The sequence below is a fragment of the Amphiprion ocellaris genome, chromosome 4 (assembly GCF_022539595.1).
Source record: "Amphiprion ocellaris isolate individual 3 ecotype Okinawa chromosome 4, ASM2253959v1, whole genome shotgun sequence".
Classification (NCBI taxonomy): domain Eukaryota; kingdom Metazoa; phylum Chordata; class Actinopteri; family Pomacentridae; genus Amphiprion; species Amphiprion ocellaris.
This window is the reverse complement of record NC_072769.1, coordinates 18,542,192-18,567,183: the sequence shown is the minus strand read 5'-3', so window position 1 is coordinate 18,567,183 and position 24,992 is coordinate 18,542,192. Positions and strand designations below refer to the sequence as shown.

At 37.2% G+C, this 24,992-nt stretch overlaps 1 protein-coding gene across 1 annotated transcript; it reads right to left on the bottom strand.

Annotated features, from left to right (window-relative positions):
- Positions 1-2,148: 2,148 nt before the first annotated feature.
- Positions 2,149-23,024, bottom strand: acer2 (alkaline ceramidase 2). The gene is made up of 6 exons (XM_023286827.3): positions 22,651-23,024; positions 22,128-22,242; positions 15,911-16,052; positions 14,088-14,225; positions 5,951-6,088; positions 2,149-4,884 (listed from the first exon to the last, which is right to left on the bottom strand). The coding sequence occupies exons 1-6, from the start codon at positions 22,762-22,764 to the stop codon at positions 4,698-4,700; spliced, it is 834 nt and encodes a 277-aa protein (XP_023142595.1). The 5' UTR covers positions 22,765-23,024; the 3' UTR covers positions 2,149-4,697.
- Between the last annotated feature and the right edge of the window lie 1,968 nt (positions 23,025-24,992).

Sequence of the window (24,992 nt, the reverse complement as noted above, 5' to 3'; positions counted from 1 at the left end):
ATTTTAAAAACAGTTGTTTATGTTTTTGCAGAATCCAGTATTGCTCACTGGTTGGTCATTACATTTTATTAGTTTGATTTCACTGTTTAAAATGATGCCACCTCTTTTCAGACAGAACCTGTGATAATAAAACAATACAAAATTTTTAGTTCCGTGTTAATAAAGCACTTAAAGCTTTAATTATGGCTAAATGCTTTTTTCAAAATTAAATATATCACTCCTTAGGTGGTAGTGGCCCCAAGTTCAGTAAAGTTGGAAAGATATTCACAGATTCGGACTTCCAGCATCAATAACTCATTAGATATAGGTTGTCAAAACATAAATGGTGCCTCTTTCCCATTGTTGCAAGGCAGACAATGTGCTACAAGCCCAGTTTTATCAAAAGTAGCTGTCTTTCAAGCTACAGGAATAACATTGGTGTCTATGGAGTGAACAGGGTCCGTCTGCAATTTGCAAAACCGCTGCAACAGTAAAGAGAGACAAATATTCAATAACTTCACTCTTATACATTGTAGTGTCACTAAAATCACTGCAGCCTTCAACTGGCTCCTGTTGACAAAGTGTTTTAACAGAAATGTAAATGCTGTAATTTGATTCTTTTAATGAACCATGTAACTTGAATGGATGTGATGCTGGTGTGACCACAGTGCACACGTCTGATGTTGCTCACAGTGGTCCAAGGGACGCTCAGGGAGTTTGTGTGTTTGCTCAGACTCAGGAAAAATTACAGGGAACATTGATCCCATGTTGTCTATTCCAAACATATTTTTGGTCGTTCTGTCCAAATAGCTCAATTTTTGTTTCAATTGACTACAGAACTTTCTTCCAGAAGTTTTTATTCTTTATCCATGTGATCAGCAGCAAACTTCAGTCGAGTCATATGGTGCTACTTCTGGAGAAAGAGTTTCCTTCTTGCACAGCAGCCTCTCAGCTCATGGGGATGTTGAAAACATTTGATTGTTGACACTGACGCCTGTGTTCATGCGGCTTCTAATCATTGCAGATCTGCTTTTTGGTGATTCTTGACCAGCGTGGCTGTTTGTGTTTTAGTAGCAGGTGATAGTTTGCATTTTCTTCCTGATCATGACAATGATACAACTGCACCATGCACTTTATACTTACAGTTGTTAGCACAGATGATTTTGGGATCTGTGGCTGCTTGGAAATGGGTCTAAGTGACTTATCTGACTTGTTCAAGTCTGCAATTTACTTCTTCAGATCGTTTCTGAGCGCCTCGGACTTTCTCATTGCAGCGTTTGTGGTTGAATCTGAAGAGTGGATAAAATGGATCCTATTTACTATGGCTCAGAGGAGTCACCCGCTATAGTCAATCATAATCACTCATGAGAAGTTAATAGGCCATGCCACTAAAATAATTTGATCAACACACCTCTCTGCATCACCAAAACTGATAATTCAAGTTGCTGTATGTATATTTTTGACTTAGCAGATTTGATGATTTTTCTAGAGGAACTATAATAAATTTCTGAAAGAACCAAAAAGCACAAATGTTTTTTGTGCTGTGTGTGGCAAACACGTGTTTCAATCATTCTGTTATAGAACATAAGAGTTACAAAAATCACTGTAAACTCAAAACTGCCATGAAATACATTGTCTTTACAAGAGTATTTGAATTATTGTACACAACCATATGGTCTGAGTTGTCACATATTACGTTTCAAAATCTGTACATTTGTAGGATTTTTTTTTATTAGTCTCAGAGGCAGTCTGCTGTGGAGAATACCGGTGGTTCTGTTTAATTAAATCACAAAATAAAAAACAAAAAATATATTTCGTTGTGCTGAGAAGTGACAGTTGCATAGATTCTGTCATTTATACTGTATATTTGTAGACTGTTTGCACTAACTTTAAGATTCCTTTGCACTGAAAAGAAGAAGCTCTCCAATCTCGTTATACACTGTATAATGACAATAAAGCATATTCTATTCTATTCTATTCTATTCTATTCTATTCTATTCTATTCTGTGTAGAAGTAAAATGAAGTAGATGTGGGAAAACGTTGCCCCCTGGTGACAAAACCTGTCATCTGCATCATTCAAAACAGCAGAAAAGGTAGACTGAATCGTGAAACATATTTTTGACGAATGTCATTTTTAAAAGTGGAACACAATTAATCACCAACAGTCATTTGGAATAATGGCTTGGTTTATTGCATAAAATAAAATACTAATATTCTAATCTATTACAAATATTGGTTTACAAAAACAGGATAATTTATGAAAATAAATATTTCTGTGCAGTTTATCTGTATTGTCAATGCAGGCAGAGAAACACTGAGCTTTATGTACATGTAAGTCAATAAAAAGACACAACCCATTAGGCCATTGTTAACATAGTCATACCTCATGCCAAGACAAACATCACAACGCCGAGCATTAAACAGGCCATTCTATTCACACAAAGTCTGCAATCTGATGTGGATTCATTGACTCTCTTTTCAAGTCCTGAAAATTCAGATTTTCTCTGCATCATAAAATAACTCACCATCATGGATCACCTGTACAATTCAATACGATTTGCAGCACAATGTAAGTATTCTTGGATTTGTTCGCTTTTATTAATACTCCGTAAAGTTTCTCCTGAAGGTTAATGAAAACAAGAATGTTTGGCGATACAAAAGGCAGTAATAATACAATATCAAAATCATTCACCCATCAATTTTTGATGCACTTCACTTACAAAAATAGAAACTGTTGAATATTTAACAAAATACTTGATGCCGTTTCAAAACATCGATTCAGAATTTCAGTAAAATAGTCGTTTTCTTCATAAATTGTGATCCTTCATTTCACCTTTAATTTGTGCAGAAGCTATTTCAGAAGTTCCCAGAAGTCTGTGGAAGAGTAAAATATTATTAAACAGCTTGAGGCAGTTTTCAATAACACATCCAACAAAAGGTCTGAGGTGAAAAGAAACTTTGGAGATTTTTATCTTTTAGGGTTAATGTTTTGTTTTGCACCACCCAGACTATGTCCCTTTTGTATTCTACATACAGAATATCCTCTTTTTGATCCAATAAATGCTTCTAAATAAGAGTTTTGGTTTTAGATGAAAGGTAATAAATCCTCATCACCACCATACAAGGACAAATTTGTCCTTGTATTTTACTTGATATAAGCTACTCATTAAATGAATGTAGTACTTAATGAAACTAATGCAGTTTTTCATCTTTTAGAGCAAACAGTACCCACATCACAAACTTTCAACCCCATTGTTCGATTAAGGCTTTTGCACCGTTTTCATGATATTGAGCACAAAGTCTAAAACACTCAATAATAACCCTGAAGAGTCGTTAACAAGTTGAGATGTCTGGGTTAAAACAAGAAGATCGGAAGCAAAAGTCTTTCAGCATCAATAGCGGAACATTAGCGAGCTAATTTTTTGACTAAAAACGTGTAATTATCACGTTCTTGAAATGTCATGTGCATGTAGCCGTTGGGCTTTGAGAACAATTCTTCATTTCACATTCAGTTATTCTTTAATTTGGGCTTTGGCCAAAAACAAAAGGTACCGAGTCATTCAGTAACACACGAATGATATTCTTAGGAAAATAACTGCGAATTACCTTGTTAGTTAAACTATGTACAGGAATATATTAAACACATTTCTCATACACTATCCTTAACAATCACAGTAGCATGCTGAAAGTAAAACTTAACACATCCGTAACAGAACGAGGTCCTATCTGTTTCTGGCATTGTCCCCTTAGAAAACCTGTCAACGGAGAGGGCATGTATACAACAGCCTAAGGTTTTGTGAGAATTACCTCCTTGCAACGCTTGTTTTACATCTTATGAACCTTCCTGTGGACTCACTGAGTGTAGTAAGACTGGCTGAGCGATATCAAGCTTCAACGCATTAAGCATCAATCACAGTTAATTAATCCAGTGCTTTATTGTTTCTAAATGGTTTCATATTGGCCAGACTACACCTATGAGATGCTATATTTATGCTCATAAAGGCAACACACTGCTTTATGATGAGGTTTTTAGAAGATACCATAAAATGTACAAAATCTTCTCTTCAAAGAAGTTTCAAATGCATAATATTAATACTTTCCCTTTTTAAGGACCAGTGTGTAGGATTTAGGATCCAGGATTTAGCAGAAATGTCAATAAAGCATTCAAAACCGTGTTTTCATTAGTGTATAATTATCAGCCGTAACTTTGAATCACTGTGTTTTCATCTCAGAATCAGCCTCTTCTGTGGAGGCTAACGTGTTTCTACAGTAGCCCAGAAATCACTGGAAAACACTGAAAGTAGTTTGGGAAAAGAAGGGACTTCAGTTGGTTGGAACCTGCAGTCTCACCACTAGACGAACCTATAAATCAGACACGCTGGTCCTTTAAGAGAGCACATGATCTCTCCTGATAAGCCTGAGATATGTTGGGAACACTGTAAAGGTTTCTTGGCTTTGATATTATGCTATTTAAAGAGTAATCAGGTGTCACTTTTGGCAGATTTGTGACACCTTTTGTTCTTTGACTGAGTTGCATAAACACTGCTGTGTAACGAAGACCAGACCGGGGCAATAGAAAAGGGAAAAGGTAGATCCTTGCGGTTGGCCAAAATGTGCATCACGTACATCCTCAAGTCACAAAAAGCACCAGTGGATGCAACACGACTCACACACGTGCTGGTGGTATCTTGGTGTCAAAGTGCTGGAGCAGCAGACCTTAAGTCACCTTGACGGCAGATTTCTTGTGGACGCAGAGTAAGGAAACATACGGCACACCAATGAAGGCCCACTTCTCGTTGGGCCAGAACATGATGACGGGGCCTCGCTCCGGGGCCTCGGTAGCAACGTCAAAGTAGGCGAAGCAAACACAACCCAAGTAGGAAGCCAGACAAATGAGGATGTGCCTAGGAGAGCAAAAGCACCATGAAGAAGCCACACGATTTGTGAGATCGTTCAGGTGCAGCCATTCAGAGATTAAAGAATAAAAGTGCAAACATTTTCATTGTAGTTTTTCAAGTTAGACCTAGGCGGGAGGCGTCAAACTCATTTTAGTTCAAGGACCACATTCAGCCCAATTTGATCTCAAATTGGTCGAACCAGTAAAATTATAGCATAATAATCTAGAAATAACCACAACTCCAAATATTTCCCTTTGTTTTAGTATTAAAAAGTACATTTTGAAAATGTTCACAGCTAATAAACTTTTTACAAAACATTATCAACAAACTGAATTTTCTTAAGAAAAATAAATTCAATTTCAACAACACTAAGGCCCAGTTTATCACTTACACATTACAACTTACAGATCACAGAGTGTCTACAAAGGCACAAAACATTTAGTCACAGGTATCTGGAACTGAATGATATAGTACTTTACTTTATGATCAAAACAACTTGTCAAAATGTAGAAATTATTTTAAATTTACATTCATTTACACATCTGTGCAGTAATTCGACTACCAGACCATACAAACTAAAGTGGGAACTATAAAGAAAGAATTTTAAGTTGTCCCCCTGCCTTGTAAATGTATTAAAGTTATACATAAAAAAATATATGAAAGTTGTGGGAGTACAGTGTGCAAATTTAAAATAGTAGTTATTTTTATTGAGAAATTGCACTTAATGTCGCCTTTGTAATTTTTACACTTCGCAAAGTCATCCCACGGGCCTGACTGGACCCTCAAATGGGCCGGTTTTGGCCTGCGTGCCATATGTTTGACACCCCTGACCTAGAACTATCACCTCTGAAACAGGTGAAACAAGCCAAAAACAGGCTGGCATTACAAAACTGCCAAGTCACAATCACTCACTTGTTTCAAGCAAATAAGGTTTTTAGGACTAAATTACACGCATATAAGGCATGATGGAGATTTATAAAGTGTGGAAACATTAGTTAGATGGTATTCATTTCCCTTTGAGTGTCACAAGATTACACACGCTGTCAACAAATGCTTTTGGGTTTGCTCTTACCAAGCACAGTGTAAGTAGGGAAAGTTGACAGATGACCACATTTCACAGAATATCCTGTCACTGATCCAGCAGAGCAGAGCCAGCGCCCACCAGATCCCTGAGATCAGACCCAGCTTGAACACACGTGGATTTTCACACCTGCAATGAAAAACACACACATTCAGGTTTTTACAACGGGTCTGACCTTCATATACTGCCGTCCATTCTTACATACATATCAACATAATCATCAAGCCTATACTTGGGACTCACAGTTTTTGTTATTTTCCATTTGGTTTCTGCCAACCTTTGAATGTAGGATTCGTCGATGCATATACCCAAAAAGCCAACTTTAGAGATTTTTTGACATCTGTGACAGTGGCTATTTATCCAGAAATAGGACATTTCCTTTGACATCAAAACGCATTTATGAAACCTGCTTTAAATCATTAACACAACATTGACATTTGTAGTAAAAATGCCAAACTGCTATCAAACTCAGCGTATATGGAACAACATCAGAATGCCTTTGGAGTTGTGTTTGTTTCTATCTCAGGAATGGAAGTCCAACATCTCCCCTCCTTTAGCTTGTCTTGGTTTCCAGTAACTCCATTAAGTAATTGTTAGCGCTTAAGCTGCTAATGCTCTGCTATGCTCATCAACTTGTAACGACACATTGCGGTCAAACAATTCACTGTAAAATTTGAAATATTGATTATAGTAGCTTTGAAGTCATTATGTCCTGCCCATTTGATGACTACAATCATTATTTATGCCAATATAATATAGTATGTAACTTTACCTTTCACTGTAGTGAAAACAGATGTATTGTGCTGTAGAGTGCAAGATAAAGATAATGCCGAGCTCTTTCTGTTGCATTTTATGCACCAATTATGTTATATAACTGAAGCTTATGATTATTGTTTTCATTGTTTTAATTACTCCGCAAGGAACGCGGCGGAGTTATGTGACGATCGGTGTACATTTTTCCGTCTGCTTGTCTGTGCGCAACATTACTCAAAAACGGATTAACAGATTTGGATGAAATTTTCAGGGAAGGTTCAGAAATGACACAAGGATCACTTATTAGATTTTGGCAGTGATGTGGCTTATAGTCTGGATCCACGGATTTGTTAAAGATTTCTGTATCATTGTGAGATAGCACCACATCCCTGTAACTATGACTACAAGTGGACACTACGCCATCGCATAACTGTGATCCCACTACAAATCGACTGCTGAGGACTTATTGGGACTTATCCGTCTGAAATGATACAACGACTGAGCAGCCTTGGAGTGCTTTTCTTGTTATTACTATTGTTTTTGTTATTGTAATTATTATTGTTTTTGTTGTTATTATTCTTATTATTGTTATATTATTATTGTTTGTGCTGTTATTGTTATTTTTGTAGGTTTTTACTATTATTTATAATATTATTTTGGTGTTATTGTTGTTATTGTTGTTATTAGTATTTCTGTTGTTACTATATTTGGTGTTCTTCTTCTTGCTATTTTTGTTGAAACAGCATACACAAAGAAAAATGATGGGGTGCCTTCTTCCATAAATATGTAAGTAAACTGAATTTTTATCATCATTCAATTTCAATTTCAAAAACTATTCTTTATTGCCATCTTGAGCATCAGTAATTCCTGATCAAACAGGAAATTATTAGGTGTTCAGTTGCGGTGTTGTAGTAATCACTGATCAGTCGATTCAAATCTTTTATCAGTGACTGTATCTGTAATGAATAATGGGCACATAACAATGTCTCCCTGTGGACACACTACTGACCTACAGACAGCTTATCCAGAGTGATAAACTATTCTTAGTCTTGTCCTCCTTCTACACACCAGGCACCGCTGAGGCAAACACTCAGGGCCAAGACAAAGACACAGTAGCCTGACTGACTAAAGTGTGCTGATGATGCAGCAGTTGGTCACTGCCACGGTGCCACCTTCCCTTCAGACAGAGCATTTGATGAAGTCATACTATTTTACAAGCCTCTAAATTGAGCTGCCATTGTTTCAAGTAGAAAGGAATCTTTGGATGACACAAACTCTTTCCAGAAAGCTCTACAACACAATAACATCCAGGTTAGCAACAATAGATGGAACATTTTAAGGCTGAAGGCTCTGAATCAACAGAAAGAGAAGTAAGACATTGTGATATCCTATAGAGATGTCCAGCATCTGATTTACTGTGCTGCTGTCATTACTGTGGTGGGAGAGTGGAGCTGAACACATCTACACTCGCAGTGCAAATGGGACAGATGAAGGCAGCGTGAAGCTGAAAAGTACTCGTCTGATGTTTCTGACTGATCTCCACCGTCTGGACTTCCATTTAGAAAACTTAGCGAACGCAGAAGGAATTACTTGGACACTTCTTACATAAATAATCAAACTCAGTGAATTACAAATCTGGTGAGATCTGTGTTTGGAGATCCGTCTGGAGGAAATTTGTTCCATCGTTGCACCTCTTGGTCAACCTGGAGCTCAGAATGCCACTGACAACAGGATTTAAATTTATATAAGTCACATGTATTTCATGAAGCACAGGCTTGTGGCTTCTATTTCTTGTTGTTTACAAAGTCAAACTTTATTCAACTTAATTTTGATAGTTTATTAATTAAAAAACTAACAAAACAAACACAAACAATGAGATTCCTGCACATACATTAGAGCGTAATATAGAGGGTGATAATGAAAGCTGCAGCTACTTCTGACTACAACCCAGATCCATCTATAGCAGGAAATGAAAAAAAACGAATCAAATGATGCCTTAAATGCTCCCGTTCGTGTGACGAGTTTAAGTCAGAAAGTCTGAGTTAACAAAGAAGGCTGAAAATCACATTCATACCTGTTAACTCTGACTGAGGTTTCAGTTTTTGTCGAGTCGACTCACACAAAGAAAGCCTCACTATGTGGAACTGCCATTCGTAGTTCAGCCTCTGATCTGCTAAACCAACATCGTAAACACTAGAAAAGCTGCGTTGGTTAAAATAGAAGCTCCCCGTCAATTTTAAAATCCCCTCATAATTTACTGATCACAGGTCCGGGTCCGAAAAGGATGAAGTCGGTCTGGACTAGTTGGTGACCTGGGATCTATAGGAAGTTAATGATGACGATGATTAAACCTACTTTAAATTATTTCTCTGTTTTTGGCTAGTTGTGGACAGCAACATATTAATCATCACCCCACAAAGCTGTTACCACGAACATGTTAGCAAACAGTGCTGACACAGGCAACATTAGCATTCAACAGTTAATTAAATGCAGATCTGGGTGTTAATTTTCTGCATGTTTCATTGTAAGTGACCCCAGTTACATAAATCTAGTTCTGTGCTCTATTGCTATTATTAATAAAACAACAACAGGTATACATTAAGGCAGCTTTAAAATAAAAATGCAGTGCAATCATTACATGAATAGCAGAAATCCATGAACTGTCTGAAAAATGTCAGCTCATAAATATAAGCTACTGATCCTAAGGGACCAAGCAACCCCAGAGTATACTGAATTAAGGAAGGGTGTGTTTGACGCCTCATGAATTCAGCCTTTTCTTTCAAGGTAAAAACTGTGCTGCTCCTTCCAAAACTAACTGCTTTAAGTCAGTTGATGAGAGAAGCTGTCTCTGTCTTACATAATTGGTCCGGAGAGGGACCACAAAAAAGAACAAAAAAAAAAAAACAACGCGTCCTCATCAGCAACAGGAAGTTCAAAAATAGATGTACAATGATGCGTCTTCCCACAGGGAAAGAGGCCATTAAAGTGTCATCAATACTGTAATATAGTGTAAGTGTTTCAATAGATTATATTCACTTGGGGAGGAAATCCTTGCTGTGCATCATGTATAAAAGCCAGTTGGTCTGATACCTGACTTTACATACACATATATACTGCCCTGAGTCAGCCAACGCCTCTTCCTGCCAATAAACATACGCTGGCAAGACCATCAGCCGGATATCTGGAACACTGAGGCCATCAGCTCACAGATTAGAGAAGCATGAAAGATAAGAAACATGACATGAGACCAGAACTTCTCCCCCGAGACAGAATGTGCTGGAGAGTTCAACTGTTGTCGGACTGTATAGAAAGGAAATAGTTCCATAAGATCAGAGACACGAAGCCAGATACTTAAAAACAGCCATAAAGAGAGAGAGCTCTTGAGTTCTGCTCGAAAGTTGCAAGGACATAGCCTTCCTATTTGATGCCAATATCTTGTATAAATGCCTAACTGTGATAATGACATAAATCAAAATTATCTTGATTTAACTGTAGATTTATTTTATCTTTTATTTTCCAGGTCACAGCAGAGATAGATGGTGAAAATAAGAGTGAGGAGTAACTTTTAACAAAGGCCCCAGATGGCCCAGTTTTGATAATCTGACTTGTACACTACCGTTCAAAAGTTTAGAGTCACTTAGAAATGTCCTTATTTTTGAAAGAAAAGCATTTTTTGTTCAACGAAGATAACATTAAATTAGTCAGAAATACAGTCCAGACATTGTTAATGTGGTAAATGACTATTCTAGCTGGAAATGGCTGATTTTTAATGGAATATCTCCATAGAGGTACAGAGGAACATTTCCAGCAACCATTACTCCTGTGTTCTAATGCTACATTGTGTTAGCTAATGGTGCTGAAAGGCTAATTGATGATTAGAAAACACTTGTGCAGTTATGTTAGCACATGAATAAAAGTGTGAGTTTTCATGGAAAATATGAAATTGCCTTGGTGACCCCAAACTTTTGAACGGTAGTGTATGTTCTCTGCATTTTAATTTCATGAGTACAATGTTGCTATCATATTAGTGGAAATGACTGTCAAAAACACAAAAATGAGACTTATTTTTCAATAAAAAGATGAGAAAAAAATAAAATGGGTGTTTATATTTGTCAGTATATGAAGGTATATTGATGAATATGCATATATAAATGTTTTGGTTTAGTTTTTACTCTGCCAAGGAACGCGGCGGAGTTATGTGACGATTGCCGTTAATTTGTCTGTCTGTCTTTTAGCAACATTACTCAAAAAAAACAGATTAACAGATTTGGATGAAATTTTCAGGGAAGACCAGAAATGACACAAGGACCAAGTGATTAGATTTTGGCAGTGATGCAGCTTATAGTCTGGATCCACGGATTTGTTAAAGATATCTGTATCATTGCGAGATAGTTACAGTGATGCTGTGCCGCTATGACAACAAGTGAACACCACGTCAGATGCCTGCTGATGATCACATGATTGCGATCTTACAAATCAACCGCTGTGGACTTATGGGGATTTGGAAATGATACAAGAAACAATTGATTAAATTGTGGGGGTGTTTCTGAGTCCCATCAATTCCCGCTACATATTTAGGTCACGCGATTTTGTATCCGTACATAATGAACACATGCATAACACACACCTGTGCTCAACGTAAGGTCATTTTGTTTGTGGGTACATCTGTATTAAATGGCCACATTCTATAATGCTGAATTTCTAAAAAAAAATAAAAATGTTGCATTTCTAACAATGACATATGAGGAAATGAACAGCCTTGGTGTAGAACTGCACTCTCTGAGTGCTTTTCTTGTTTTAATATAATTTTATAAACAGTATTTTTTTTTTATTGTTTTGGTCTCTACGTCTGTTAATTAAACAACAATCAATCATCCATCATTTTTGCAATGTGAAAATAAACTTTGCTCATTTGCTACATTATCATTTTTCTTTCTTTTTTGATCAAACCTGTCTTGGATATTACAGCATAACTATGACTGAGGTTTCTGAAAGTTCCAGTTTATGTAATACTGCAGTGGGTATGTGATACACTGGAGACGTTTTTGTTCTGCTGAATGTAATCTGAATCGGTGCCAAAAGCTGCACTGTGAAAAAAAAAAAGCAAACAACAACAAAATTGTCCGTCCTGTCTGAGGGCAGAAGTCCATTGGTCAGGGCAACAGGAATTCTCTCCCACTTAGCGGAACAAAAACAAGCGGCCTCAATAGATGACTGGCACTGGCAGTAATGTCAAGAATTGCTAACAGGTTGAACAATGGATGACTTAAGGTTTCAGGACTGGTGGTGGTGAGTAGGGGTTGTGGGAAACGGAAACAACAGAACATAGGTCCACATTAGTGTGACGGAGGAAGGCAATGGAGACACAAACACGCACCGACACGCACAAAGGGGCATGAAAGGCTTGTTGTGTGTTTTTAGGAACATTCTTTCACATCATAAGTCCCTATAATTAGCTTGGAACAGACAACATGCCATCATACAGTGCAAGTACAAAGGGTTAAAGGTTGTATGTCAGTGTTCTGTAGACTACATGTATTACATCTCATTTCATTTTTGTTCAACAACTACACATTACACACACATAGCCACTGACATATCCTAGTGTAAGTTCAAGTGATTATTTATTACTTAACTAAAACAGGTTATACTCTTATGCGGAATTCAGTTTTAACAAAATATCTAAACCTACTCACTGCCAGTTGTCACAGTTGTGTAACTGACTGTCCAGTTTAGCTAATATATGATAACAATGTTAAAAAACGTCTTACAAAAGTAACACAATCTATGCAAAATTACAAAACAAGTGAAAAATATAGTTTTCCTGTTCATTCTAAACTGTTTAAATAATACTAACTCTGAAGCCAACGTATCTCCATATATGCAGGTATTAATAAAATGAAACAAAACCATTTGTATAGAAGATTGACTCTCCCCTAAACCTGCCTTTTGGACAATTTCTGCAATAATTCCTTCTTATTTACAGACATTGTTAATGGATTTACGTCGATGCACTATAGATGTTTCCAACACATTATTAGCTGGGACATTCTCATTTCTTATGTTAACCCCAAGCAGTTTCTGTAACGACTGAGCAGCCTTGGCAGAGTACCTCACTCTGAGTGCTTTTCTTGTTATACACTGTGACCTCAATTTTCACTTCAATATCAAGTCCTGCACCTCGATGGAAACAACACAACCATGACTAGAACAGAGAGAACTGAAAGTGTCTGTTGTGCAGCATGACAAAGTTAGAATGTCAGAAATCATAAGGAAAAAAAATCGCATTTCTTTGATTATTAATTTTACAAATATGCCCACAGGTGTTACCACTACTGTGGAAAATGGTGACTCAAATATCTAACTAGTTACAGCAGTCCATCTGAAAACTCACAATTTTTGTTATGCAACTGTTGGTTAGTTAAATTACTAATGACGTCATGATTGTATAGAGGGGGGCAGATTTTTTAAATTCTTGACGGAGTCAGGTTAGACCAAATTAAAAACCCCAATTTTAAGCTTGGAATCAGTTATGTTTTCTGACTTTGACACATGATTCAAGGACTTTAGAAAGCTGAAAATCCGACAGTTCTTGCTGTTTTTACAGTGTCGGACTCTAATAAATGGTGGTATTTTTTAAAGATAACATGCCTTTCAAACCCAGGAGGGTAAATGATGCAAACAGATTTGTAACACTAAATCACAAGTTGGATCTAGCTTCCAGATATTAAGCTATTTAGAAAGGCCCTTTACAGAAAATTAGTAATGGATTTATGAACTGATTCAACCCCATCATAGTGAAAAGGGTTCGCTGTTTGTTTCTGTACACAAAACAGTCAAACACTCATCCCACAGTCAAGAGGCCAGATCCAGTGGAGTCATAATATGAATCACACTAGGAGAAGATGATGCAAGGTGGGTGCAAAGTAACACAATCATATTGAAACGGAACACATCGACAAATTGCTCAGACTGAGAAAGGGCTTTTTTCATGACTGTCAACACAAACAATTCAACGTCAAAGTGCCATCAGATTTGCTCCCTTAAGCTTGAGTCAGTCGTAGGAAGAAATTCTGTTATCTTCGATTTGACATGGTCTATACTGACTTTAGAAGAGATGTTCTTAGTAAGAGAAAACATTTTACCTTGTACCTGTCTGACATTGCTTTTTGCATTTTTTAGCTAATTATTTGAGTCCAGAAGAAAAAAAAAGTGCATCATGAGGAAAGTTTTTCAACATTTGTTCTATTAAAAATATTATCAGCTACATGTTATACAACATATTACGGTGCTCCTGGATTAAGGTCTGAACGTTCATCTGCCTACACTGATCCCTGCTGTTTAAAAGCAGAAAATAAGCACCCCTTCCACTAACCTTTTTAGCTCAGTAATGAGCAGCGCGGTGCAGGGGATGCCCAGAGTCATGAGTGACAGTGAGTTGACGACAGGCTTAACGAAGGCCAGCCCAGTGGTGATCCCCGACAAGATGCCAATGACCACTTTGAACCTCGACCTGGACAGAGAAGAAAAACAAGCCAGAAAGACAATCATTTGTTGCAATTTTGTACTCTGTGGACACCATTGTGAAATACAGAAGGAATGTCTGGATGAATTTCTCCATAAAGCCCTCTAAACACACTAAAGCAGGGGTGTCAACAAATTCACTTTAGTTCAGGGGCCACATTCAGCCCAATTTGATCTCAAGTTGGCCGGACCAGTAAAATCACAGCATACTAACCTATAAATGATGACAACTCCAAATTTTTCCTTTGTTTTAGTGCCAAAAAGCATATTCTGAAAATGCTCACATTTAAAGAAGTTTCTTTTTACAAAATACTGTGAACATCCTGAAATTTCTTATGAAAAATAAATTCAATTTCAACAACATTATGCCTGAGTTTATCATTTACACATTACACCTTCCAGATCACAGAGGGAAAAAAAGGAACAAAACTTTGAGTCACAGGTATCTGGAACTGAATGATATAGTATTTTACTTTATGATCAAAAGTCAGACAAAAATAAGACAAAATATTACAAAAATGAGACATAAAATTGCAAAAATGAGACACAAAATTAGAAAAAAAAACAAAACAATGAGCAATCTAGTATTTTACTTTCAAATGATCAAAACAACTTGTTATGGTCTAGGAATCAGTTTAAATTGCAGTTTTAAAAATTTACAATTTGTCATTAATAACTTCTCTGCAATTTTTACACTTTAAAGAGTCATGTTTGACACCCCTGCACTAAAGAGTGGTAAAATAAACAGGCTCTGCTCGGCTACAGATCTGGGGGAGAAGGATAGTAAGTGACAGCCTGAAGTGAGGGAGCAGCCATGAGGCTCTGTGACAATGGAAAGAGAAGTGAAGACATGTGATGCAGCTTTTACTGGCGTCAGCTATCTTGGAGAGGCCTATTATTAAACAGCAGTCGACACATCATGTGACGAACCAGAGGGCTCCAGTACATGAACCTGCTAAACACACATAAAGCACCAAGCAGATCAATGTGTGTGAATATGTGACTAATATACAGTATCCCACAAAGGTCAGTACACCTCTCACATTTCTGCAAATATGTAATTCTATATTTTCATGGGACAACACTGAAGAAATGACACATTGAAACCTTCTAACACTAACGAGTCGCATGACACCGGGGAGGTAAAATGGCTAATTGGGCCCAATATTGGACATTTTCACTTGGGGGTGTACTCACTTTTGTTGCCAGCGGTTTAGACATTAATGGCTGTGTGTTGAGATATTTTGAGGGGACAGTAAATTTACACAGTTACACAAGCTGTACACGACTACTTTGCATTGCATCTAAGTGTCATTTCTTCAGATTTGTCCCATGAAAAGATGCAATTAAATATTTGCAGAAATGTGAGAACATGAGATATTGTACACTGCTTTTCTTTTAATGTTGAAAAAAATGTGCTTGTGTAACACGCCTGCATCAGAAGCCTCCATCTCTATCATCTATCGCCACCTCTTGTGTGTGCACAGTTTTAATCCATTCAAACAACTTCCTGCTCGGATTTCACCGAACAGTTAGCGAGCCGCTGTCATGATAAGCTAATAGTTGCACACATATGGCTCATAGCACCACATCGCTGGCCCAACAGCTCCATAAACCCACACACCAGTTTAAACCACCTAAAGGTTGCTATTTTGACGCAGCTACTGAACATACCGATCCCTCCTGAACATCCTAGGTAGGTATCTCTTGGGAAACCACATGGCGATGGCACACATGAGCACCCAGAGAATGGCCAGTTCATCCAGCATCTGGCCGAGGAAGCTGAGGGTGGCATGGAAATAGGTTGACCCGATACCTGGGAGGAAAGAAAGAAACACAGAAGAGCAGAGATTTTGTTAAAAAAAAAATAAAATAAAAAAAAAGGCAGAATTTTGTGTTTAAAAAAAAAAAAAAAGCTAAATGAATAAGATTTTTATAAGAAAGTCTGTGAAATTGTGCATTTTGGTCAGTGTGGAGTCGGAAAAGAAACTTCCAGAAAGTTAAAATCTCCCTTCTGAATAAAGGAGCAGCTCAAACATAAAAACAGTGCTGAAAGTTCATCTAGTTCTACGAAGAAACTCACTTGCCAAAAACAAAAGCAGCTCAGTGAACCAAAGCTGATTGATTTCAGCTGTTTTAGGCAAAGAGTCTCAGTGGAAATGACAAGTAACTGCTGTCTTCTGGAGCTTTGACCTCTTGTTCAGCTGTGGATCATGTTTTTAAAGAGTGGGTCGCTGTTTTGTTTGTCTCGTGCACGAGGACACACAACAACCAGTGGTTTCACAATGTTCCACTGATCTAGAGGTGCAAATAAAACCCCAAGTAACTCAGCAATACACCAACAAAGACAGGGGAGGCAGTAAACATCAATGCAAGCAATGTGTGCTGCGAAACTTATACAAAAATCGGCTTTGTAAATGTTTTACGAGGAAGGAAATGCATGCTTCGAATGGTCAGACGTCAAGGAAACACTGAAGATAAACATTAACTTTTGCCTGTCTACGAGGAAAACTCCACAGGGTGTCTTCAATTACAAATAGTTACTTGCAAAGAAGCGTTACAGTGAAACACTGTGGAGGGACGGACGGGTCAGTGCTCCTCTGTTATCACGGTCCAACAGGCCTTATTTTATCTGCATGATCTGTTGTCATAACAGGCGCTGCAGGAGATTCCAGCATTTCAACGGACTTCTTATCCAAAGGGCGACTGCTGCTTCCAGTCAGAAGTCACTGATCATGACAACCTGTCAGTGAACTGTGTACAATCAGAACTAACAGCAGAAGAGGCCGACTTCATGGAAATTAACCTGCAATGATTTAAAGAATCGATTAAATAAAGCAAAACAATTACAACTCCCTGACTTTCAAATATGCACTACTGTTCAAAAGTTTGGGGTCACCCAGGCAGTTTCATGTTTTCCATGAAAACTCACACTTTCATTCATGTGCTAACATAATTACACAAAAGTAGCATTAGAACACAGAAGTGATGGTTGCTGGAAATGTTCCTCTGTACCCCGATGCAGATATTCCATTAAAAATTTCCAGCTAGAATAGACAATTACCACATTAACAATGTCTAGACTGGATTTGTGATTAATTTAATGTTATCTTAATTGAAAAAAGCTGCTTTTCTTTCAAAAATAAGGACATTTCTAAGTGACCCCAAACTTTTGAACGGTAGCGGATGTCACCACGATTTACTTTCCATTTAGTGTCCACCAATTCCAAAGGAAAACATCTGGCTCTTTAGCTACTAAATAGTATATAATATAGTATGCACACCAGCTAGTTGCTAACTTTGTCTCTTTGCATAGGGTACAGTGGATTCATAAGAGCTTGGCCATGAAAAAACGGGTGCCTTCTGTGGTCAGAATCGATGCTGGTTTGGTTGGAAAACCAAAACAATGAGCTGAAAGACTCTGAAATGCTCCTTTTAGGAAGGGGCGGTATTCTTGGTTCATTTGCGGCTAGTAAAATATTTTGTCATTGTTATGAAAACATTCAGTGAAGCTTTAAAATGGGGATAAAAATGAAAGTTTATCTCTGAAAAGAAGCTCAAACTGTAGCGATGAGTAACCTGCATGGAAAAAACGGTCACTTTTCAATTGAATGTTAACACACCAAACTGCTCAATACATTTGTCTCACGTCTGTGTCGTTTTGTTTCCTGCTTTTGTCCTTTTGTGTTGCCTTTTTGTCTCACTTGTGTTTTTTGTCTTATTTTTGTCATTTTGTGTATCGCTTTTGTGGTTTTGTTTCACGCTTTTGTCATTTTTTGTCGCTTTGTAACTTTTTCTCAAATTTTTTGTTTGTCGCTTGTCTCTTTTTTGTCATTTTGTTTCTCGCTTTTGTCATTTTGTGTCTCATTTTTGTAATATTTTGTCTTGCTTTTGTTGCTTTTCATCTTTTTTAAAGTAAAATACTACATCATTTAGTCCCAGATACCTGTGGCTAAATGTTTTGTGCCTTTGTAGAAACTCTGACCTGTAAGTTGTAATGTGTAAATGAGTTTGACACCCCTGCTCTACCATTTTAGCAAACAAATACAATTACTCAGGAAAACATTCTGCAGATTTATAAGTAACAATAAACCATGTATGTACTTGTATTCGTCACAGGCAGTGCAGCTATATGAATAACTGCACACACAGAGCTGAGGCCAAGACCACAGAAAAGCAGCTGAATGTTTTCATACTAGAACCTACAGGTTTGTTTTTGTACTCGAGCCGGAGATAATCTGAACTACAGACACAGAAGCAGAGACATGAAACCACGTGACCCCTTGTCAGCACTGGTTTTATGTTTGAACAGGCGCCAGATTCCTAAAAATGGATACAGTCAGAGCTGCTTAGATACAAGAACCACGAAATGCAGTTCGTCTAATAGGATCCAACAAGTGAGCAGAACACAGAGGCTGTTTTAATTCCCCTTCAAACCTGATCACTTCTATAAAAGGCAGATGTTAAAAGACAGCGGACGATATGCTGCTCCTGCTGCTAAGTCGGTTATGCAAATTCTGTTCAGCTGCTGCAGTTTTTATCTGACAGGCACTAAGGTCACATCTCAGGAACAGACAGAGTGGTGGTGGAGGGTTATCTCTGCTGACGGTGAGTGTTTTCACAAATCTCTCCAGGTCTCTGCTGCCATTTACACACAGTAGCAGGGCATAAACACTGTGTCAGTTTAAATCTGCAGGCTTATTTACACAACCAAGTGTTTTTACAAAAAGGGTTGATTCAGGATGATTTAAGGCCAAAACACCTGAGAAAACCTGCATCCTAACAGCGTTGATTTGGCTTAAAAATGCTGTTCGATTCGAGCCTTTCACAGTTTTTACTCAATGAATTAAGAACTGTTTTGGTTTAAAAAGGATCAAACGATTAATTGAAAAAAACAACACAGAAATGAATTAATAATTAAGATAATAATTACTTGCAGGCCCACTGACAGCTATCGTCATTGCATTTTACACCCATACACAAAGTTTAGAGGCTGTTTGAATAATATCTAATATATAAAGTAGTAAATAATCAGAGACTGCGATACAAAAAATCAAGCACTGACAAGATCATTCTCAGTATGTATCAGTATATTAAAGTATTGATACTATTCCTGCTCTAAAATGAAGGCTTTGTTTTCATTTTATCCCTTTAATTGCTCTTATGTAGCTCCATTTGGTGCATTTTAGATGACATGTCTTGCAAATCCTTTTGAGAGTACTAACTTTGTTGTTAAACATTAAATGTACTCCAATGTTGTAATAAGGTCTCTGCTGCTATTTATATACAGTAGCAGCACTTTGACGTAAACACGTTCAAATGAAGTTTGCAGGCTTATTTGCGCAACCAAGTGTTTTACTAAAAGGGTTGATTCAGGATGATTTAGGACCAAAACATCTGAGAAAACCTGCATCCTAACAGTGTTGATGTGCTTCTTGATTCGAGTCTTTCTGTGTTTATACTCAATAAATTAAACACTGTTTTGGTTTAAAATAATAGACAACAGCATAAATACTGTATACATTCTCCCAAAGTGAAAAATCATGTAATTTTACTGTTGTTCTGATCAAAACTCAAATATTCTCCCATAATAAGTGCAGAAAAACAGCAAATATTCACATTTTTTGAGCGACTTGAGCGGCTAAATATCAAAACTGTTCCTGATTCATTTGCTGTTCATCAACTAATTGCTTAACTGACTGATGAAATACCAACATATGCACTCAGTGGTCACTTAATTAGGGACACTTTTCACTTCATTTGTTGCACTAAAATACAACTGTTCTGCCATAAAGTCTGCTTTTATGATGCACATAAAGCTCAGCTGCTTTTTACACCACCATCGTAGCGTTAGTGGCGGTTTTATTACATATTTCTACAAGTCTGCCCGACTCATATGTGTACATGATGTACAATTAGCCGAAACATACAGTCAGAGTCAAAAAGAATCATCTTCAACAGCAAGGAGGACAAGGAGTCCTGCAACAAGATGCTCTGAGACCCACAAAGCTCTGATCTGAACATCATGGAGACAGAATAAACCAACTGTGAAAATAAACTGTGGCACATTCTTCGAGATGCTTTACGCAACCTACATTTCAAGTATCTTCAAAGAAACTCAATGCAAAGAGAGGACTAAGAATCCAGTGAGCATGTTTTGGTGCTGATTCTGTGTTTTTTGGACATAATTGTTGGTAAACCTCATGTAATTATATGGCAAAGTTTTATAAAGCAAGAACACAACAAGGACTCAGCTGTTAAAGAAAATTGCACCAGACCGCTTCCAAATGTGCCTAAAATTGCTCCATAGTTGTCTTTTGCTTTTGTTAATGTCAGCTAACTTGAATGTGGAGAAGAACTGGTGCTGTTTTCTGTTCAAGATAAGATAAGCCTTTATCATTCCCACCGTGGGGGAATTTGCAGTGTTACAGCGGCAAAGATTGTGCAACAATTAAGGAATGTAGTATAAAAATTAACCAAAAATATACAAAAGCACCAGTAATCTCAAAAAAATGAGCAGCTTCTTCCTCACTGCCATAACCCTAATAAACAACTGAGCCACTCCTCCACACCTGTACAATATACCTGTGTACATGTACATTATTTTCATTTGCACTGAGAGCAGTACTCTCTGTTTTTTGCACTGGATTATCACTCTAGCAATTATTGCTATTTTGCACTACTGTGTTTATATATTATTTTCATATGTGTAAATATCGGTATATATATATATATATATATATATATTAAAAAAAAAGTAATTTTTTAATATTTTATTACTACTATTATTTATTTTTAATAGTTTGATTATTTTATTCTATTTATTTAATTTTTTTGCATTTTTTTCTCTTCTTCTTTCTATAGCTATTTTTTATTTTTTATTCTTAGGGTGACACCAACAGTCGACTATTATTATTTATTTAATATTAGTTAACTAATTTATTTTAATTTTACTTTCTTTATTTTGTAGTTTTTCTTACATTACTACTCACTTTTACATGGATAAAAGTGTGAGTTTATGTGTGTGTATATATATATATATATATATATATATATATATATATATATATATATATATATATATATATATACATATATGCATACACACACACACTATTTATGCGGGGCCCCTGTTGATTATAATTACAAACAGACTAAGAAAGTAGCTTTTTAGTTCCTTTAGGTAATCCGTCTTCAACACAAGAACAGAAGCTGTTGGAGCTGATTTTGTCAGGAGTCAATTTGGTGCTTTGCTGAACTTCACCTCTGGTTTTTATTTAAGGGACTGTAATTAGACATCTCAGTAAATTAAGATCCTGTGGCTTTGTATGTTCTAAAAACAAAACCAGGTTACATACGATGCAAAGCAGGGCCTTCAAAAGAGGTCAATGTCAAGCATCATGAGGGATTAGAGGTTGAGATGTTGAGGTGTCCGACGTGCACACATGTATACACACTACCGCTCAAAATGTCTGGGGACAATTTCATGTTTTCCATTAAAACTCACACTTTAATCATGTGCTAACATAATTGCACAAGGGTTTTCTAATCATCACTTAGCCTTTCAACACCATTAGCTAACACAATGTAGCATTAGAACACAGGAGTGATGGTTGCTGGAAATGTTCCTCTGTACCTCTATGTAGATATTCCATTAAAAATCAGCTGTTTCCAGCTAGAATAGTCATTTACCACATTAACAATGTCTAGACTGGATTTCTTCATTAAAAAAATGCTTTTCTTTCAAAAATAAGGACATTTCTAAGTGACCCCAAACTTTTGAACGGTGGTGTGTGTATTAATATATATATATATCTGTGTGTGTGTGTGTGTGTGTGTGTGTGTGTGTGAAAGATAGAGCATTGATTGGTTCATCACACAGGCAACTTACCAACCACCACTAGTAGAATCCATATGAGGTAAATCCCACTGTTGAAATGTGTTGCATATTGGCGGAACAAGCACATTAATATCGGTGGCAAAACAAAAAACAAAATGTTGCTGATCTGAAATGATAAAAAACAAAGGAAAGCTGTGAGCAAAAATAATCCATCACATCCGAACTGATCGTGTAGCAAAATGACAACATGCTCATGAGTAGATCAGGCCTCAGTGTTTTTTTTTTTGTTTTTTTTGTTTTTTTTACAAACTGCAGCCGAAATGAAGGGAAAAAAAATCTGTAACTTGATGCTAACAATAAATATCATGACGCTGAAGCTGAAAAGCAGCCAGAGTCTCTTCCAGCTAGCTAGAGTTAACCTGAGAATAACATGAGGGACTGGAAGAAAGCGGAGCAGCTCAGAGAAAACAAAGGCAGAGAAGCTGTGGCTGTAAACAAAAGCTGTATTATGCAAAAAAAAAACAACAACGGCAGCAAAAAGCACACAACGTTAGCTGCAGCTCTGGACACCGACCGTGTTGTAAAACTCAGCGATGCTCGGGTAAATTAGGTAATTGCCTTCACACCAGTCCACCTCGGAGCTGCCAGCCTGCAACTGGTCCCAAAAAATCAGATTAACGTTGCTCATGTCTGGACTAGTTCAGTCTCTGGGCGCTGAGGAGCGGAGGGGGAGCCGACGGAGCCGACGGAGCCGACGGAGCCCCGGAGGCTGAGGACGCCCGGGGGAGAGTCGCTGCGTGTCGGCTACACTTTAACGCCCGACACCTCGACACGTATTGTGCATCCGAGTTTGCGATAAAGTGGACAGACCGTGCCTCAGCTGCATTTTCAGCGTGTCCTTCCACAAAGACTCCGTCGTGACGCTCCGTCCACTGACAGCTGCTGGTCAAAGAGTAAAGAGGCGCAGTGAGAGAGTTCACTGCCGCCCGCTGAGTGCTTCGCCTCAACGGGGCCTCCACGTGTTTAACCCTCCTGTTGTCCTCATTTACGGGCACCAAAAAATATTGTCACCTTGTCTGAAAAAAATCCCCCCCCAAAAAGACAGCAAAAAAATAAAATAAAATAAAAAATCCCCAAATTTCTGAAAATTTGCAAAACGTTTAGGAAAAAAATGCCAATAATTCCTTAAAAGTTTCCCTTAAAAGTTTTTTTGAAAAAAAAAAAAAATCGGCAAGAAAATTCTTGGAAATATTTTCAAAAAATGAGTAAAAATCTTCCCCAAAAAAATCCTAAAAATATCTAAAATGATTACATATATATCAGTCAAACTTCTGATATTTTATTTAAGAACATTCACAAAAAAATCTTTATTTTTTTATTTTATTTTTTATCTTTTTTTTTTTTTTTAAATAATGTGAATGTTCTTAAGAAACATTTTTAACATTTCTTTTTTTTCCACTAAAAAATGTTCAAAGATTTCCCAAAAATGATGAAAATGTGGACAGAAGTTTTACGGAGAATTTTTTTTTTCTCCACATTTTCAAACTTTAAAACAGGTCAATTTTGACCCGCAGGACGACATGAGGTTTAAACCAGGGATGTCAAACTCATCTTAGTTCAGGGGCCACATTCAGCCCAATTTGATCTCAAGAGTCTCAAGTGGTGTATGGCAGTCCTTAAACATAAGATACCAGTAGCTACATACAGATGTGGCACCAAAGAAGCAGGACAAGAATTACAAAAGAACACTCCATCCATCCATTCATTCGGGTTGTAGGGGTGCTGGAGTCTGTCCAGCTGACTTAGGGTGACACCCTACATAAGTCACCAGTCTGTCACAGGGCTACACATAGAGACAAACAATCACACTCACATTCACACCTACGGACAATTTAGAATCACAAATTAACCTTAGCATATTTTTGGACTGTGGGAGGAAGCCACAGAACTCGGAGAAACCCCACACATACACAAGGAGAACATGCAAACTCCATACAGAAAGATCCCAGGCCGGCTGAGAAGCAGAACGGGGATCTTCTAGCTGTGAGGTGACAGTGCCTCATACAGTGAGGCCCCTGATCCACTGTGCAACCCCCCGAAAAGAACAATAAGGCTAAAAATAAAGATATAATAAAGGCACAATAAAGACAACGTACAAGGCATGAGAAAATTATGCATGGATATGGACAGATATAATATGGTGAATATACATGTGGATACGAAAGATCAATGACTCAGTACAAGGCTTCTCTTTTTCACTGTTAGAAATTGTTGGTTCTAAAAACGTACTGAGAAAGTTCTACTACTGTTTCAGGTGTGTTCAGCTAGATCCCAGATTGTGCCTCATTCTGCATTTTTAGAGCATTCTGTCCCAACATTCCCAAAACCAAGTGACTGACAGCTTGTATAGGGAGCATTGCAAGAAAGATTTTAAAAGATTTTATAATGTGTTCCCTCAACAACATCCCCAAAACCACCTCAAAACATCGCAGTTAGAATGTTCCACCTTTGATAACATATCATAGCATTTAATAGAAATGAGGCCTTGAGAACATCTGGAAAACATTTTTTTGATAGTTGGTGTAAGAATGTCCTGTTAATGCACTTGAGTATCCTCTGAATGTTGACGGTAATTTTTTTTTTTAACCTAATGGAAACATTATTGGAAAAAATACATGTCTTCTTCTTTAAACACTACATTTAAACTATAAGAAAAAAAAAGAAAATTGCAGATTAATCATTGACGAAAATAACATTTAATTCTAGCCAGAGTTCAAGCATCTCAGATTGACTTATTTTTTGTTTTTCTTTGTATTGAATTTGTATTGAATATTTTATTACATGATTAAATTGCTAAATATCCATTATATCTCAGCTAATTGAGGTAATATTTAATATTTGGGTGACAGTGTAAGT

Bases quoted from the DNA above. Each gene is read 5' to 3' on its own strand.
- acer2 (XM_023286827.3), bottom strand. From the start codon at position 22,764: ATGAGCAACGTTAATCTGATTTTTTGGGACCAGTTGCAGGCTGGCAGC. The intron at 22,243-22,650 runs GTCGGTGTCCAG...TTATCATTTCAG, and splicing joins TCGCTGAGTTTTACAACACG to ATCAGCAACATTTTGTTTTT. The intron at 16,053-22,127 runs GTAAGTTGCCTG...CTTTCCTCCCAG, and splicing joins GATTCTACTAGTGGTGGTTG to GTATCGGGTCAACCTATTTC.